At 40.4% G+C, this 19768-nt stretch overlaps 1 protein-coding gene across 6 annotated transcripts in view; it reads right to left on the reverse strand.

The window, feature by feature from the left end:
• Positions 1–3379: 3379 nt before the first annotated feature.
• Positions 3380–19768, reverse strand: part of LOC116432885 (uncharacterized) — a 371135-nt gene continuing 354746 nt past the window's right edge. For 3 of the 6 annotated variants that reach the window (XM_031990350.2, XM_031990354.2, XM_031990353.2), the window contains exons 11-15: positions 17859–17957; positions 12966–13304; positions 11609–11824; positions 10648–10798; positions 3380–9967 (exon numbers count right to left, since the gene is read on the reverse strand). In XM_031990350.2, coding sequence (XP_031846210.1) covers positions 9240–9967; positions 10648–10798; positions 11609–11824; positions 12966–13304; positions 17859–17957 — 1533 coding nt within the window. In that variant the 3' untranslated portion in view covers positions 3380–9239. The remainder of the gene's footprint in view (positions 9968–10647; positions 10799–11608; positions 11825–12965; positions 13305–17858; positions 17958–19768) is intronic. The other 3 variants (XR_012998157.1, XM_031990351.2, XM_031990352.2) reach the window with 3 other exon arrangements.

Consider the following 19768-nt stretch of genomic DNA (forward strand, 5'->3'; position numbering starts at 1 on the left):
AACATTTATATGAATATTAAAATAAGAAAATCTGCCGAGGTATAATTAAGAATAATAATTTCTATATTTTCATGAATTTTAAATTATTCGTTTCTTAGTTTTAAATTTGATTACAATCCTGGTCGCGTGGGCATTGTTTGTAAATGATCTCTTTTTCTCCCGATCAATGTGAACACAATTGAAAATTATTTGGGTGATATTCAGTGCTCATTATCGACGCTCTGTTTTAATTAAAGCGGGTTTCAGCCGACGAAACGTCGGATTTCAAGAACCGCTCAGGAGGTCGTTCCCTCGGCCAAGCACCGTGCTCGTGGAACTATTTCAAAATTTTCTTTTCGAACGTAGTTGACTGTGATCAATTTCAAAAACTCTTATCACGACTCGGTAATCAATAGCGACTACGCCGTGGTTACCAACGGAAACTGTTGCGCGGCACTGCTCTCGGCCGCCTTTGTCTTGCATTAACAAGTTACATCCGAATAAAGTAGACTTGCCTTAATTATGAGTCGGACAAAAACTCATCTCGACAAATATCCACTTCTGCTGGCTACGCAAGAAACTCTCCCTATTAGATGGGCTTTGAAATACCACTTGTTCTCTTGGGTCCCCGTCGAGAAGTTCAAATTTATTTGCGGCCTGTCATTGTACAATTTTAATGAATACGGTGTTAAAGATATGTAAACAAAGGATACGGGAATAACAGACGACACGTTGACCGCGTTTCTTATCCTAGCATTGAATTTTCCTGAGAAAATATTGACGTTCAAGTTGACACGATTTCTGAAGCTTCTAGTAGGTACAATTTCTATTGATCTCACGTTTAACATTAGGTTCACTGAGTTTCATAAATATTATTTGGTATATGTTTATGTCGATTTTGATTGGTGTAATTACACATATATGTACCCTAATTGCCGATTTGTAAACTTCTAATTTCCAAAATCTAAACAAACTGATATGAATTTTTCTAGGAACGGTAGAATGAATTGTGCAATAAATGTTGGTAAACCTAGCGTTGAGTCGATAGCTCTGTGGATCTTCAAGATTTTGGTCGCCATGCCACCTGAATTTGGGCGACATAACCGTTTGCATTGATTGAAAAATTAATATTCTCGGTGACATGTCAAACGCACCGAATTTTCTTGGATTCATCAGGCGCAGGAAGATGAAGAGAGCAATCGCAGAAAATGCTGACTTTGCAATTTCTATTTCGTTAGGAAAATTGTTTTAATTATACGAATAATTTGATGAGTGCCGATTGAGCGATGTCGAAGCAATGAAAACGTTAACGAACGTCACAATCGAATTCCAACTTAGCGCTTTGATGTCTGAATGTATAAGTCTGATTATTAATTTAATTTTCGTATGAAAATCGTTGGTATCAATTTCGCTTGGAATCAAACACTTATACCAACTTCCTAATTAAAGCCGCAAATTACCCGGCACGAACAAAGCACACTGTCGGATGTGTTACATGCTGGCGCACGACCAAGAATTAAAATCCACGAGGCACTAATTAACGTGGATCGGATGTAATTACCGATGCCACAGCCAAGTATCATTCTCGAGTTTTCGTGTCTCGAGTATTTCGCGGAAACATCGGGACGTCTTACAGATGGGAGGGTAAAAACGCGAATTTACGCGGGTTTCAGTGAAGAACATTTTGATAACTACTACATAACCGTTCGAAAAACATTAATGCTATATTTATACATACGTATATCGTATGTATAAATACGATACGAGTACGTATACGTATATCCGTAAATATTATTCTGATATAAATAGTATTATACAAGAATGTAATATTTTATCAATTTATGTAACCTTCTAAAACACTTCCGTACTGAGATTGTTCGAAGTTTGTTTAAATAATTCCTCGAGGTTGTTTATTCGATCTTTCATTATTTCATTATTTATTTATTTTTTTCACATTTATTTATTTATTTATTTATTTATTTATTTGAAATTAACGAGCACTAGCTCTATTTTTCAATATAAAATGAATAAAAGAAAGGAATTTCAGAAAGAATACGAATACTCGTTTTTAGAAATAAATTCCATTTCCAAGCATAAATTCTGTTTAGCGGAATGAAGGTTCGAATTGCTTAAAGCGAATGTACTTTCGAGCCATTTAGGGTCGCGCGATAAGAACATCAAACCGGACGAAGTTTTCGAACTCACGCGGAAACCTCGGATCGCCACAAATCATTGTAATTTCGTGCGGTGACTTTAAAAGTTAAATTAGATTTCAACCGAAACGGGCAACGAGTTTACCCACGTGGTCGGCGTTGCTAGAGAGGAAAGATACTCGTCGAGTTATTACGGTCATAATCTACCCACTAAAAGTAACTTGGCTTTTCTTACGGGCCAAAATAAACGTTACGAATGGACACGTACGTGCCATTACGTTTGAGATGATTCTCGGCGGATGCATTTACATACATCGCTAAACGCGCTTAATCGCACTTCCGGAAGTTTATTCCTCCGACGACCATTCTTTTCGACCAGGCCTTTCGACCCGACAACTTCTCACTTCGCGGAGGAATTGCGCTCCCGAGCAACGCGTCCGTACCATTTTTCATTTTTAACCCTTGTCACTTCAAGAAGACCATAAAACGATTGCCGGTTACACCAAATAAATGTTGTTAATTTCACAGAAAACATTAGATTATAATTGTTGGATAAGCACAAAATAATATCAAAGAACAAGACAACAAATTCATATATATTTTACTGTTGCAATTCTGTTTCCTGTATATCTCTTTGGCAGTGAGACTTGAAGTGATAAGGTGTAAATATTAGGTGTAGTAAAAAATTCTCGTAATCTCCACGATTTTTCGATGAAATCTCTAGTTTTATAACATTTTATTAAATTTAACGTATCTTCCGAATAGAATCCTGAACAACTGTAATTAAGAAGAATCATCGAATAATGCCCTAAATGTAATGTCATGTATGCATCTTGACTTAAACTGACAATATCTACAACTTCAATCTCACTTGCTTTACATAAAAATACAAAATTGTAGTCACAAATAGTCAGAGAACGTGTTAATTTATCAATATAAAAGAATCGTATGCATTTGACTTTTTATTGTTCTTTTTATTGTATTCTATATTGCTTACCTTACACACGAAACTGCAGCAGTGAATCCTAAAGTTCTGCCGTCTTCCTGTCTCCGCCTCCATGTTTTAAAGTTTAAGAAAATAATAAATTGAAAATTGTTTCCATCAGGTTACTCGACGATTAAATCATTACATCACAGACTGACGGAAGTAATTTTAATGGGCGATCAAATGATTTCATAAATAAACGAAACACTGAAACGTGAAACGGGAAACCAGCTAAAGGCTAGGGTTATGAAAAGAACAGTCATTATTTCTTTCGCCGTTTATTTTTATTTCGCCGTCAATAAATTAGCACTTATCGTTGAAAATCATACGAGAACCGAGAGACGATAAGAATTAAAAAATTCGTGACCTCTGTAAATCCCGTAATTAATTAATAAATACAAAATCAGCTTATAAAAATGTACGGTGATGCGCGCTGACGCGATCGCCGCTTTCTAGCTCTGTTCTTCATTGTTTCTTCCTCTCTCTCTCTCTCTCTCTCTCTCTCTCTCTCTCTCTCTCTCTCGCTCGCTCGATCGCTCTCTCTTTCTCTCGCTCTCTCTCGCTCGCTCGCTCTCTCTGTCTCTTTTCTTATTTTATGTACAATCGTGTCTCGCGTCGAATCGCAAACATCGGAAGAAGAGATAGACTAGACCGCTAAGTAGATTACTTAAATCGTGTTTTACTAGCGATTTAGCTACCTTCTAGACGCTATGCCTCGTAACATCACCTCGCGGCAGGTCATCCCGTCAGAAAATAGTCGACCGACTCGAACGGAAACAGACCAGCCGCGCGCGCGAAACCAAAAATCCAGACATCACGTAGACTTTCCCGATACTCTTTCCCAAAGGTCTTTCCGCGTGTCAGTTTGATTATTAACTTTTACTTCTGTCTACCATTAGAATGAATCTGACTTGCGTTTTTTTTTGTTTTACATCGAATGCGGCTTACTTTTCCAGCTAATAAAATCACTATCGTGTCTATACGTACTCTTTATAAACTCGTTATCAATTAACATTTCTCTTCACACGCTCCTCTCTCGTCTCTTTATCTGGCTTTATACCACATTTACGCGCTATCAATCTCTCTCCCTCTCTCTCTCTCTCTCTCTCTCTCTCTCTCTCTCTCTCTTTCTCTCTTTTTCTCTCTCTCTCTCTCTCTCTTTTTCGCTCTCATAATTCGAAACCATTTTCTACACATAATTGTTACTCTCGATGGAACGGATAAGCTATAGCGTTTATCGTAATTCGTGTATATTATAATAAACATTTCGCTAATTTATCTCGCTAAAACTGTCCGAGAACTTTTTCGAGTACAGTCACTGTTCGGGCATCGATACCCGTCGACGATCAGGCGCCAGGCCTTCGTCAACGTGAACGGAGCTCCGCCTTATCGCCTAGAAACGCGCCTCGAAAATGAACGTGACGTTTACGCGACGTATCGAAGAAAGACCTAGCGAGAGGATCGTAAGTAATGGAAGCAGCCTGTGTCGATCGGATCGTGGGTCATCCCGAGCCAAGCCGTCGATGAAAGGAGAAAAGGAAAAGAAAAACGAGTCGTTACGTCGCTCGCACGGTGAACGCTCCGTGAACAGTACGAAAGATCGCGAACGAAAACTCGCCTGGCAAACAAGGGTGGAACGTTCAGTGTCTACCATCTCGTGAAAATCGATGATAATGAAGGTTGAAACATGCATCTTAAATTCTATAAAATCTCTAACACCTCGCTCGTATCAGTCTCCGGCTGCGTTTGATATAATGATCGGCTCGCTCTCTCGAACTGGTTACATTTCCTATTTACAAGCAATGCAATGCTCGGTGCGCTTCAGCTTGTCATTTTGATAATCGCGATCAACATTATTCTATTTTGCTTTCTCTTTCTCTCTCACACATATCCACTCTCTTTCTCCCTCTTTCTCTCTTACGCATACACACGCACACACACACACACACACACTCTCTCTCTCTCTCTAGCTATCTTTCATTCTTGTTTTCCTCTTTTCCCAAATCGTCGTGTACTCGTTCCCGATTCCGGTTCGCGTTCACCATAAATCCGTCTACCATTTTACACTATACAAAAGATGTACATAAGATCCAACGGTGTAATATATATATATACATATATGTATATATATATATATATATATATATATATATATATATATATATTTATAATAATCGTTATGTATATTCTTAGATTTTTGTTTTTCTTGTATGTATATATCTATATATATAGTCTAATGTTTTGGCAAAGATCGGGTCAATATAAAACATCGTATTAGGTTCCTATGCGCTTGTCGTTCTTTTATGTACATACAAAAACTTTGTAACTTTCAACGTTGTCGGTCGTGGCATCGATGAATATACACATGTACAAGGTTTTAACCATCTTGTCGAAGAACTGACGTCCCGTCGACGATGGGGATTGTCGATCGTGTACTAGGATAAAATTGTTGCTCGTTCTCGGGGATCGGGCGTGGAACGGTACAAGAAAATGATAAAGCGGATTCGCAATGAAACCGATCGGGTCCTGTCACAGAATTGGATAAAGTAATGACTGTCGACGGTTTGACAGTTCACGGTGGGATTTTTCTGGGACCGTGGAACATAGTAATCCATTATAAATAGACTGCAGATTTTTATGCATTTATGGGAAATTTAATCCTTCGTTTGCAATCTGGGGCGTTTATGTTTAGATTCAAATTTCCTGTTCGAAGTTCTATTAAGTGTTTGTCTCTAATTCTGTTCGTGCAGAATTTTTGCAAAGAACGATTGTTCATTAAAATAAAGACTTTTATAGATATCTCAGAGAAGAATCAAAGAATAATTGTACATTAAAGACTTTAATAAACATCTTAGAATTTTTTGATATTTTTTAAAAGCAAGAAACAACCAAAAGTCAGTTACAAATATAAACGATCCAGATTGCAAGATGAAGGTGGTAGGAAGAGAATTGCAGGTGAAGGGTTAAATTAGACAGAATGCGTACGACTCGAAAAAACATATAAAGAATCCGAAGTGTAGTGCTATGTTTAGTATTTGTTAAGCAAAACCAGTGGTTCTATTGGTTCAATTACATTTTTCAAAATTTGAATTTACACAAAGATCCGCAGCCCAGTTGCAAGTAATTCGTGATGAAAATTCTTCGCTATTGCTTGGTGTACACGTACGATCCGCGTCGCTTAAACTATATATACGATTCTAGCAACTAAGAAAATTAGCGTTGCGGAACTTCAATCGCGTGATGCAAATTCGTGCAATCTTTTTTCTCCAACGAAACGCGAATTACAAAGAGTTTCCGCGAAGAATTGTTGTTCGGATAGGGAAACGAATATTCCAACATCTAAGCGACTCCGTCCGCTATTTTGTTCCTAAGCTTAAAAATTAACCCGAGTATAAAACTGTGAGCTGGTTGTCCATTGAAACAGTGGTCTACGTGAATATTACGTTTCGCCGATAAACCTTGAAACGGTAAGTTTTATAATAATATTTCTGCATCGCTCATTGAAACAATTTCTATATTAAACGTTCCACTATCCGAGCGCACAATTAAGTGAATAATAATGAAACTGCGGAGTTTTATGCATTTACAGGATAGGAATGAGTAAGAAATATTAAAGAATGAATTCCACAGTGAACATTTAATGAAGTACTTCTGAAAACCTTCGTTAGAAAAAATTAATGATATGTCTGATTCTCGTTTCTATAAAATGGTATAGAAAAGTCTGTCACGTGAAGATTCGCAGTTCAACGGTGATATAATTGATTTGGATAAAGGGACCAAGAATTGTTTCATGTCGATGGTACAGCTGTAAAAAAGGAAGTCTTTTGAACTTAACGTGGATCGTTCGCTTCACTATTTTATCCAACTCTGTTGCAAGCTTTGCGTATACTCGAATGTTAATGCGGGATAAGGGTGAGGGGCAGGGTGGGGAATGGGAATTACGATATTATTAATAACAAAAGAGTACTCCAGAGTCTGACATTACGTGAAACACGCACTTATCAAACTAGATTCCGCACTTGTCAGTGCTCGACTCGCTCATCGTACGTATCTTCATTACCAGTATACATCGAATAAAACGTAGCAAGAGCCTTAAAGTACCTAACGATTGAATAATTTTCGATCTCGTAGAAAAGCTTGGCAGTCTTTAACCTAACCTGGTGGCTAATTCAAAAAATCAGTCCTTTTCGTCGATCGAACGAAATCAGGCCGTCTGCGGGCATCGTTACACCAACGGTCGCAAGTGTTCGTGCATCCCCTAATCGGTCGGGGACCCCCAATCGATCCCGATCGATCGAAACTGGTCGTGTAAGTATACCGAGCGTCGTTGTACACCAAAATCGTAACTGTCGAATCGTGTCACCTTTGCGCTTTTTTCTTCTTGTTCTACCGTTCATCCTCCTACGGGCTCATAACGCGGTAAATTGTTGCGAAGAAGTTCTCTTCTCGTTACAGGCCTTTACTTTATCTATCTATATATCAGAATGGGTGTATATTGCTACTATATCACATAATATTCCTTATGATTATTATCGTTAACGTTACTATTGTTGTTGTTATTATCATTATCGTTATTGTTATTATTGTTATTATGATTATGATTACGATTATGATTACGATTATTATAATAATTTTTTTATGTTATTATTAATTAGTCGAGCGTTGTAAACGATAGACAAGATCGCGAAACGATCAGCGGCGACACGGGGATTATTTGACTCTTTTTTCTGTTATTTTTTTTTTTTAACTCGTTGCTTGAACGAGAACCCGCACCGCCGAAATTCGTGCCGTTTACGGGGCGGCGCGCGCGCGCATGAACAGCGAGAAACTTTGCTCGCTCTCCTCGTTAAAACTGCTTAAATTTTGCTTCTTACACCTCGCCCCCCTTTTCCGTTGTATCTCCTTTCTGCGCGTGGGAGTTTGAAAAATTCAGAACGAGAATAATGAAGTACATTCCCCCGCCCCTTGGCATGAGGTTGGTATCGAGGTGGGAGAAATGAAGCCGGTAGTCCTCGGCGGAAAAAAAACGGTAGCACAGGCATGGACCTTTGATTATAGAGTAACGAGGAGAAAGGATCGTTAAGGCAACAAAGGGTACCAAGGCACCTCGTTATTTCTTTCGATCCGATGTATTTTAAGATACGATTCACTATTATATGAGGTGAAATTAAAGCAAACGAAACCCCTGTTCCGCGATATTTACAGGATCTGTCGAGCGTGGGCAGTCGTGCTCGGACTCAAGACACGAATGTAACGGGAGATCATCATACGCAGCGATCGACGAAAGTATCGGCCGGCTACGGATCTCGCTTCCCCGTGACATTTGTGTAAATCTGCGAAATACGGAATTCTCAATCTAACTTTTCCGTGAAACACGACCTTCCACTTCGAAAGATTTGAACGAACCTCAAACTTGGTACATTGGTACATTAGATGCTGAATCCTTTAAACTATTTACGTTCAGCCGTGAACAGTCGTGTCGCTTATTATCCAACTTCATACCTCTTCGGACATACATTTTAAGAAGGAAGAAAACTGAATCAAGTATCTTGCGTTGCGTAAATTTGCATCGGATTCCAAAGGAAAACTCAATCCACGCCGGCACTTCCGCTTCCACGTGTATCTAACGCCGCGTGTGGACTGTTCCCAAACGATCGTAGCGCTGCACTACTCGCTGAGCCACACATCAAAGAAATTCGCCGTTCCCTCCGTTCAAAAGAATCTATTATGTTCGCGTTTACCCGATCCTCGTCGATTTCGCGTCTTCCCATATTGCCGGTCGATCGCGGGGAACTCCAGAACCGTGCGTTCGCTGATTCAGCTCGGTGCTCTGGAAAATCGAAAAATCCTGCCGAAAAGACCCTTCCATGAATTTCGTTCAGCCTCCGCAACTCCGCGTCGAATCCGAAGACTATACCCTGCTAAATATAGAGTACCTGCGATATAGCGGAACCGAATCCCGTCGACCTCGCGCGCTAACGAGCCGCGGAATGGCGTGTCACGAACCTACGGAACCGTACGAGGACGCCTCACGAGAAATTCGGACGTGCGCGACGCTGGGAAGCAAGGTGAGGAGTGGAAGTGCTTCCAGGGACTTCGTCGAACGCAGGCCGCGTCGCTTATCACGGATAATTGGCGTCGTCGGTTTGACCTTTGCTGTTGGCCGGCTGCGAGGTGGGCGAAGATCTGTTGAAGTTGCCGAAGTTCTTAGTGGGTGAGTCCGAGGCTACGCTGGAAAGAGCCTTATCCCTGGGTGGTGGCGCTGAGCTGATACTGGAAGAGCTAACGCCAGAGTCGCTGGACTTCTCGCTGACGCAGCCCCGCTGGCCGAGGCCGGTGACAGATCCGGCGCCCTCGAGGCCCATGTCGCCGCTGCCCACCACGTACTTCACCATGTTGCCCAACTTCTGGCCGCCATCGTCCTCGATCACCACGGACTCGCCGAAGTTGCCTCTCTTCGCGATGTAGCGGATGTTGCCCGCGCGCAGCAACGGCGACTTGTCGAAGTGGCCGTCCTTCTGCGCGGCCGCGTTCCCCGCGATGGGTATGTTCGGATGGAAATCGTCCTTGCTGTCGGACCCGCCGCTTCCCTCGCCGCCCGCGCCGCCCACGCTCTTCGCAGCGGTGCTCGCGTCGAGATTGTTCTCCCTGGACAACTTGGCGCCCGTCGATTCCGGGCTCACGGTCCGCCGGCCGGTCGGATTCTTGTGAGCGTCATAGCAACCGGAGTCCCGGGGGAACTGGCGGCGATTAAACGGTGAGCAGTGGCCGGACGTCTGGCCCGAGGTTAACACCAGCCGACTGACCTCGTCGCCCTCCGAGCTCGACGCTAAATCGCCCTCGCTGCCGGCTGTCGGGGACAGAACAACACATCGACGTTGTAGCGACGTTCGCTAGTCGTCTTAACACTAGATTTACGGACATTTGTTGTGCGGTAATTGCTGCTGTTATACGCTAATGCAATGGTTCCTGGCGTGGGATATTAATACGTTGTTTCTAGAACGGTAGGGGTTTGTTCGTATGGATCTTTTTATTAGAAATTAGTGACTCAAGATGGAGGGTTGGGATATGTGTTTATATCACTGCGTCAACCAGAATGGAGGAAATATTTTGTTCAATAATGCTCGTGAAAATTGGTGTTCGCTAAACTGATGGGTTGACCGTAAATCTAGTGTTCACTCCTTGCGTTTAGTGTTTTTTCCATTCCTTCTTTCCACTGCGTTGGGTTGAAACTTTTCGCAAGGGATTAAAAACCACGATTCTTTTTTTAGCCATTAACACTACTTATACTTGTAGATATTCAAACTTACTACCGCGGTTATTTATTTGGTTCGATAATTGAATTTTCTTTCTAATTGAAAAATTATTCTATTCGTTGCGTTCTATACTATGTAATTTTATGTACACGAAAATATAAGAGCTCGTCATTGAAAGATCAGCTACAGTTGATTATGACGGATGAATTTAACGTTGATAACGATTCGAGTAATCGGAGGAATTTAGGGATCTATTGTAAATGTGGTAACTTACATTGAAGATCGTGCAGTAATTGTACAGCGGTGAGTATCTTCGCGCGATGCTCCGGCTGATGTATACGCAGATAATCGAGATCCGCAGGCTCTATTTCTCGGAAGAGTTCCAGATCCTCGTACCCGTTCAAGACAAACACGGGAATATGTTCCTGCGAAGATGCATTATTCGATTTTACGTTACAATCGTCTTTTTCTCCCCGGTTCGAGCGAACTATCGCCTTCGATCGATGCTATTGTACGTATAGTCTACTACCTTATCTGTGGTCTTTACATTTTCTACTCATAAATATATCAATACAAATTTTATATTTGCTTTCCATCTTATATTGATGAAACTTTACTACCAGTTTCTCTTGTAAAGCAACGGAGTAAATTATTCGTCATTAAATATATGACCTAACGGCTAATTTACATCTCGTACGACGCGTCAACTAGTAAATCGGACTTAAACGAAATCCATCGATCGCGTGCCACGTATACGGGCGAAAAAATGAAATCGATCGCGTTTTGCGAGAGTTAAACGAGTCGCCTCAAAGGAAAATCGCTCGAAAGAGCGCAGCAATCGCGTCGTAAGTTCTTATAACGCGCCGAGTTCGAGTATCAATGGGATTGATTCGAATATCGCTAAACAAAAAGGGAAAACGAGGCCGAGCGAAGGTGAAAAAGAGTTGACGAGAAAGGAACTCGCCGCGATTTATGATGTAACTGTGATTTATACGCGATATAAAAGATATGTGCGACGGGGGAGGTGTGCGCGTGAAAAGAAAGGGGGCCGGCGGATAAAGAGGAAAGAGAGAAAAGAGAAGCAAAGAAAAGCAAAGAAAATAAGATGAGAGGAAAAAAGAAGAGCAAAAAAAAAAGAAGGAAGAACCGTATAAAAGCGGACTCCCTGCTTTGCATTCGAAGCAATGCAAATGGGAATCAGTTTGTTCGAGTCGTAGCAAGATATTGCTCTCTACCTGAAGATTCATTCTCTGCAAGAGCTCTTGAACGGAACCGGGCTTCTGTCTGTACCTCTGGCCCCACTTCCCCCGCCCGTCGGGTTCTCCACGCCTTGGAACCCTGTCGTTCAGTATCTCAACGTTTATGAACTTGAAGTGGCCTATCCTGTTGTGTAAGATACCCTTCCACAGACCGCTCTTGTTCATTTGTACCACGTCGATAATGTCTCCCTTCTGCAACAAAAACCACGCTGCAATTTGCCTGATACTTCCGACGCGGCGATGTCCTTAACGACACTTCTACCATGCAATTTCACAAATTGAACGTGATACACAACGCGACGGCAGTTGCGCGCGGTGTGCCTCCTTTATAAACGTGGCTGGATTCGCGACGAATAGTTCCGCAGAATAGGAAGACACACCGAGAAATTAAATCTCAGACTGGTGAACGGTTCTTTTCAATATATCGCGGCGCGCGTCTGTCTCGTTCACCTAGAAAATTATTATCGGGAAGTGAATATGGGAAACACGAGCTTTCACGAATTCGATTCTTGCACACGCTAGTTTCACGTGTTATAGTTTAATGAACGAGGATGTAGGGAAATGGAGAAAGTAAATGCTGATTTATAGAGAACGAACGTTCTTTGGTTTTCTTAACGGAACGCGTTGCGTTGCGAGGATTCGTTTCACGTAGGGAGTTAAATGACTCGAAGCGTTAACACTTTATCAATGAGAGTGTTCAACATTTTTTAATTCCACAAAAGGTGGAATTATGCAGCTAAGTCTTGAATACTAGGAAAAAGACAATCATATATCAATTTCTCGTTATTCGAATAATTCAGTTGTTCATTTGTAGCTTTCAATTTTGGATGTCGAAGCTCGAAGTCGTCATTGCAACGGCATTCGACCGCAACGTGTTAATAATGAACACAAAGATTTCAAGTTAACCCTTCGCAATACATTTACTACTGTTTCATTAATTATTACTAACTGACCATATACCCAACAGTTGGTGGTCACTAGTAATTTTATTGCTAATGTGACCATAACATAAATTCAAAAAAGTAAATAAATAGATGAAAGATAATACGGAAAATGCCTGGAGATTGATGTTTCCTTGCTTGATTATATTATTGATGTCGCCAATAAGTCGACGTTTGTTCTTAACCAATTAACTGCGTTTGACGAGTTCACACTTCATCTTTTTATTTTATCGCGCGCTAAACGAGAGATTTTTTAAACTAAATTCCACAGTTAACAGGTTAAGGGGATAGAAATACCTGTAGTACAAAGAATTATGTAATTGCAATTTCCGTGAACCGGCTGAGAAGAAAAATTGCTATTCTCGAGCGGAGGGAGGAGTCGTAAAACAAACCTTGAACTTCAACGCCTCTTTATCGTACGGGCTGGGCGTGTAGTCGACTAGTGCTCTGGCCCTGCATAGCACGGGTCCGATGGCGGTCGGGCTGATGGCATCTCTGTCCTCGCAGGATATCGAGCTATGATTGCTCCCCGCACGTACGAGTGCTTGCGTGCTGGAACCGCTTCCGCTGGGAAGGCTCTCGACGCTACTGGCGCTGCATGGGAACGCTTCCGAGGAGGCGCGGTCCTGCCGGAGCCTTGAAATCTTGCGTTGCACGTCGTGCCGCAAGTTTCTCGCCGGGCCCGCGATCCGCGCCCTAGCGTCCCCCTCGAGGAGCACGCTAGCCTCGGACTGAAATTTCAACGGCGTATTGGCGAAACGCGGGGAAAAACCGCTGCAAGCGTTCCTCTCTTCGGTGAATGACGCCGGTGCGAATGAAAAGAGGAATGTCATGACAGTTGCTGTCACCTCGATCGACGAGCCACACGAAAATGTGCTCTCAACTTGGACAACCATTCTTGGGGTCCAATGGCATCGTGTATGCGAAATCTTCTTACGGAATCAGTATTGTAGGAATTCTGGGGAAGTTATGCCTGCTCTAGTGGTTCTTCTAGGATGCATTGTAGAGAAGTTTCTGGCGGGCGTCTTAGCTGCACGAGGAAGGAAGATTTTAGAGGATGCAATTTGATTATGAATAATAGCAGAGATTGGAGGATATATATTGAAGTAATTGCATCGTACAGGCAGCATTGTATTATTTGCAGGTAGAGGAAATTTCGAGATCTGGGTAAAAGTACTGGTAGAAGGTACATACACTAAAGAAAGTGTAGATATTGTCCTTGTATCGAAGGAAAGGATTTGCATTAGAAGGATGAATGAATAATTTCGATGACAGTCGAAATCTTGGTGAAGATACTCGGGATTAGAGTCCAATGTTTTTTCAGCATGCACTTAGACTGAGTTTTGATATTGCTATTTCAATTCGATTGGGTAGTTGTTTCGCGTGGTTCCTCGATCGAGGCGGAAATCGGTTGATGAAGTCTTTTTACAAAAGGTGTAGGATCAACAGGACACTTTTGAAGTTTAGAACGGTTGTTCTGCAAAGTTTTGAGAACATGCAACAATTATATATATATATTTATACGGCACGATCGTGAGATATTCACAAAGACCGTTGAATCTCGGTTTCGAGCTTGCATGATGGTCGTTGTCGACTTGTCGGTGGAGTAGACGCACGTGTTGTGATTGTATAACAGGTAAAGTTGTTTAGGAATAACTACCTTTGCATTGAACGTGTATATTTCTACGGCGTAAAGTGGTTTCGACTACGGTTCAGCGGAACAGCATAACAAAATTCGTGGCAGTTCGATTGAATGGTTAATAAATGATCAAACTGGTAGGCATAACAATTTAAACACATTTTTGGCTCGGTTCACTTAAACTCGGGCAATCACCATTCTGATTCGATCTTTAAGAGGAGGCGATTCCTTGCAAGAAATGGGATCAAGTAAAACTAATTATAGAACGAACAGACGTTTTCGTGTGAAAAGATCAACCAGAAAAGTGAAGATGGCCGCTACTAATACAAAAAAGTAACTACCCAACGTAAACACAAAATACTACAGATTTACGGATAAAAGCATTTTAAATGTAACCAACGAACAATGATAAATTGTGATCATTTCATTGAGTTAATCGAAAAGTGATGTCCAAAGTTTCGCAGGTTATTTAAAAGTGAAATTATTTAAAAATATCCACTGTTCGTTAAATTTGGAACTTCCAGTATCCGTGTTATTTTAAGTCTTTTACTAATGTATTTAAACCGCAATTTCGTTTTTGAGAAGAGCTATGCTCTAGGAATTTTATTAATTAGACATTTAATGTCGCTTTGACGAGGGGGAACGTTTCAATCGACGAGAATAATTTTATTACTGAATAAGTAATAAAACGCGTTAATACGAATACAGTATATTCAGCTTTGATAATCTCTGAATTAAATAACTTTGATCGATGCTTTCAACAACATCGTAACGTTTTTCCAAGCTTATCGCCTATTCCAGGATTAAACAACCAAAAAGCTAATGCACTCTCTCAAGGGGAAGTTTTCAACCAGATTTCGTTTTTTTCGAAAAGTACAGTGTAGCGTTTTTTAAATACATTTTCGTGGTTTATACATTTTATAGCTTGTTACAAGATTAAAATACAGTTCGCCTTTTTTTGTCCTGAGCTCGCTCGCTCGAGCGGGCAGGGAGACAAGGGGAGACACGTCCAACTTGCGCGCTCGATCCGGTAGTTATGGCGGCTCAGTTTCGATATTTATGTATGTTTGTTCTTCGCTCAACAAAGAACGCGAGCGATATGGAATGCGATGAAGTGAGATGTATAGTGCGCTACTGACGTGAGGTAAGTCGGCCGAAGGCTCAAAAGTGAAGAGGGGCAAGGGGATTCGGTCGCACGCTCCACCTCAGCTCGCAGCTCGGCCAGCAACAAAGACGCACCGAAACTAATCCCGCCATTACTATCGGGCCAAGAGTTGCGAGTGGACATTTCCCCTTGCCCCTCTTCACTTTTGAGCAATAAGCCGGCTTGGTTCACGTGAGTATTTAACGCACTGTATATACGAACATTGGCATCGTTACTTCGTTTTTGCGCGGTGACGACTGTTTATGTTTACCGAATCCCAAGGACACGGAGGCTCGGCTACTATTATTTGGAAGGACCGAGGTGAAGAGGTCAGAACAAAGCACTGTGGGCACTTTCGCCGTTTTAGTCGATTAAAAGTCAATTACTAAAATTGCGCTTAAATTGAACATTATTTGTTCCCTAAGATAGTTGAATACATAAGAAATAAGATACCAATAGATTTTTTTTTATTCGTTCGAGCTCTTGGCCTTTGTTGAAAGTTCGAGGTTTTCGTTACGCACGATTTGCTCTTTTAATTCTTTGAAATATTTTTGTGTATTCTAAAAACAGCGTGTACATTTTTTACCAGGGTGAATGCTTTGCCTGTAAGTATATGTTGTACTTGAAATAATACATGATCGTTTTATTATCCATTTTTCTTTAATTATTCATATTTATGCATTATTAATAAGCAATGATAGTGCTTATAAGTATAATACTTCACGAATGATTTTGATATGTTGTAGGGCGAGATCAGGCCTTGTTTCAAGCACTACCTTATTCACCAAAGATTTCTTTTTATTATACAAAAAATATCTTGCCTCAACATACCCATCATTTTTTTAGAGAATTGTTTCTATACTGTAACATACAGCGTTCGACACCCGATCCCGACCCGGTCCTCCTATACTGAATATTTATTGATGTATTATATATTATGTAATTGATTGTTATTTGTTAGTTCTGGTTAGTCACAATGTCTTATTATTTATAATATTAATATTGTCATTTTTTACGTTCATGATATATAATATAATTCACTCTATATAAATATACATTTTTTATGTGTATATATAATTAACAATATTTAATATTTATTTATAATATATTTTATAACTGAGTATGAATATGTATTATTATATTCAACCATATTTTGTAGAAAAAATTCGATATACAATTGCTTTTAATTTTGACCGGCTAAAATGGCAAAAGCCTCCACAGTGCGAGGCTTAGGACAAAAGAGGCGAACTGTACATTTTTCTTCGCGCGATAGCTAAATAAAATTGTAAGCTTGGCCATAAACCCGTATTAACATGTTCACTGTCGACATATATCAGTGGTCTGACCAAAAACGGACTAACATGATACAACGTTCTTACAAGGCAGCAATTTATCAAATGTACTAAAAGGAACCACTGCCAACTTCATAATACTGCATACAAAACATACGGACACATAACATAGATACATAAATCTCAACGAGGTTCAGCGTAAAGTGAATATGACGTAAAAAGACGTCGTTGATGATAAACCTGTTAAAGCGTGTATCCAGTTTCACCACAGTCTAAAGCGAACAGAATGGGCACAATGAATTACGTTTTGTACGTTTATCATAGTTGGAGACTTGAGAAATATGTTGTCAATGCGTGTACCTAATGTCAGAAACCAACGACAAAACTAATTTATTGAAAATATTTTCTTTTTATTTTAAGTTTATCGCAGGTATTTGTTTTATTTCTAAATTATTCGATTAATCTAATATAAAGTTAATATTGTGTAATCGATTTTGATTGATGCAAACAGCTTTAAACTTCTAACCTTCAATATCTAAATGAACGAACATCAATTTTTCTAAGAGTAATGGAATGAACTACAATAAATGCCCGTAAACTTAATGGTAACACATTGACTGCCACGATGCTCATCGATGTCGAACGATTGATATCGAATAAAACGTTTATTACCGTAACTAACTAGACCCTAATATAATTTAAGAATTATGCAATAGCAGACACTGAATAATCCTTTCTATTTATCTTCCCCGCGAAAGACAAGAAGCACTATAAAACCCCCAAGATTCTCACGGCAATCAATGCGTCAAACAATTTCGAACTGTTCGCGACGATCGAAACGGACATCGTTTTTCCACCAACCCAACACCGTGCATCATTTCACCGTGTATACTACTTAAGTTATATCTACCGCAAAGACGGGACGGGAAATGTCGTTCTACGTAGCCACGGTCATGCGACACTTAAAACCAGCGCAACGACAGAAACGGCTGCATAATAGACAGACAGACAGAGAGAGAATGCGAGAGAAAGAGAGACAGAGAGAGAAAGAGGGAGACAGAGAGAGAGAGAGAGAGAGAGAGAGAGAGTGAGAGAGAGAAAGAGAAGGAGAGAGAAAGAGAGAAAAAAGGGAGAAAGAGAGAGAAAGAGAGAGAAAGAAAAAGAGAAAGGAGACATTTCGTGAAAGGAGGACTTTGTATATGTCACGTACTGTGTGTACGGTGGCGGAGTGCTGATTCTCAAGTTCTTCTTGATCCTCGTAGTCACTGCTCTGGCTCGGCGACAGTCCTTCTTCGCCGCTACTCCGGCTCTAAAACGTTGATATTCACAGAGACTGTTCTAATCACGCAAAATGTAAAGGAGAAGCGGGCTAATAGGTCGGTTTTAATAGCGCGCGGGTGCTGTCGTAGGAGGATCGATCGTTACATGGTAGGAAGAAGCTAGATCGAAATTCGTACCTACGGGGTGTACCATCGATAGTATGGGTTACGGGCGAATGCTAAGAACGAGGATAGAGTATTGCGTCGGAGTATGAAAATAGTTACCATACGTGCACGTACAAAGGATCAGCCCAGAATATGTGCATGCTGTGAGCTCTCGGGATAGTCAAGTTAAGGGGTACATTTAAGCGGTTGTTAATCGTTTGTCATGTGCCTGGTTATACTCGGGTGGTACCAAGTAGCCGATAGAGAAGGATTTGCAGCGCGAAATTAAAAGCTGAGTGGCTTTATTAGTGTTCTAAGAGTATGAAACGAGACGATTAGTAGATAGATGAATGACGAGCGAATATTAAACATTGTATCGTTCGGTACAGAGTTTCATTATTCTCCCGGCTTCTTAAGGTACAGCGTTACCTCGTTAACGTCGCGCTTTCCCGCAGCGGCGATTTGTTTTTTCCCTTTTAACCTTTTTTATCCGTGTTTGCGCGACAATAGGCCAATAACAGGGAAGGTAATATCGCTTTCCTGTTCCGTACTGTCCCACTGGTTTTCCCGAAAGCTACATTGACGAGGTAAAACTGATATGTATATCGAATTAGTTGCTAAATATTTTTAAAAACGCGATGAAAATGTTAAAAATTACGAAAATTTGAAACCAAGAAGTCAAAAATTTTCTAGAAACTTTCGCCACGACGAAGTTGCACCACTGCAAGTCCTTCGATGAAATACAAATTTTCAATTTCATTGCGACTCTTCGAAACATCACTGTCGTTGGCTCTTTTGAAGTGTTTGCTAAGTATCGAGTCTTTGTGGAATTGCGTTTCCTATGAATGGATAATCGGCGGCAAGTTGTTACGAACATGTACGGAAGAGAAAGAACCCAATCACGCTAGAATAGTAAGAAGGAACAATAAGATCGATGAAATTTCTATCTAAACATGCCTCGAGGGTATTTTAGGTACAGCATTCCGTTGTGAACTCGAATTACGCCTTTATGTACAAACTTTTGTTTTATTGTTAATAACGTAAAGCGCTTGCAGTAAGATATCCTAAGTTGTAGCGGAAATTGAGAGCAGTGTATTAGACGTTCCAAAAGTTTGAATTAAGTTCCTGGAAAATTGCATTCTCAGCCATTCACTCTAAAGTTCATGAAGCTCGGCCGGTCAACCTGTCGTCGTATGAAAAAAAACTTGTGTCTGTTGGACGCTGCTAAAATTTCACCGTGTTACACTTGGTGAACACTCGGTAAAATAATTACAAAATATATTGGCGAACGTTACATATTTGAATGTAAATAACACATCTGTTGCAGTTACCGAACTGCTTGTTCCTTCAGCCGAGAAATAAGTCGGCATTGCAAAATTATTATTGCAAACAGATATTTCGTTTTCGAAAAGGGTCTGACAACTCTATTAATTATTACACTAGGATGTGTTTGCTGTTTTGTCAACTGCAAAGTTTCGTAAATACGTTTCCTTAAAAAATTTGATGAAACGATTATAGATTTTTCTGCAAGCTATAAATAAATCATTAAACGGTTAATAAAATAATTCGGTATGTGCTTACAAAGAGGCATTACATGCGATTTGATTTTCCGGAGAACTCAATATTTAATTAATTATACGGTGTATATATGTTTGAAGCAAACATTATTAAGTTTACAATAATTACATTTAATTGT

Source organism: Nomia melanderi, chromosome 3 (genome assembly GCF_051020985.1).
Source record: "Nomia melanderi isolate GNS246 chromosome 3, iyNomMela1, whole genome shotgun sequence".
Lineage (NCBI taxonomy): Eukaryota > Metazoa > Arthropoda > Insecta > Hymenoptera > Halictidae > Nomia > Nomia melanderi.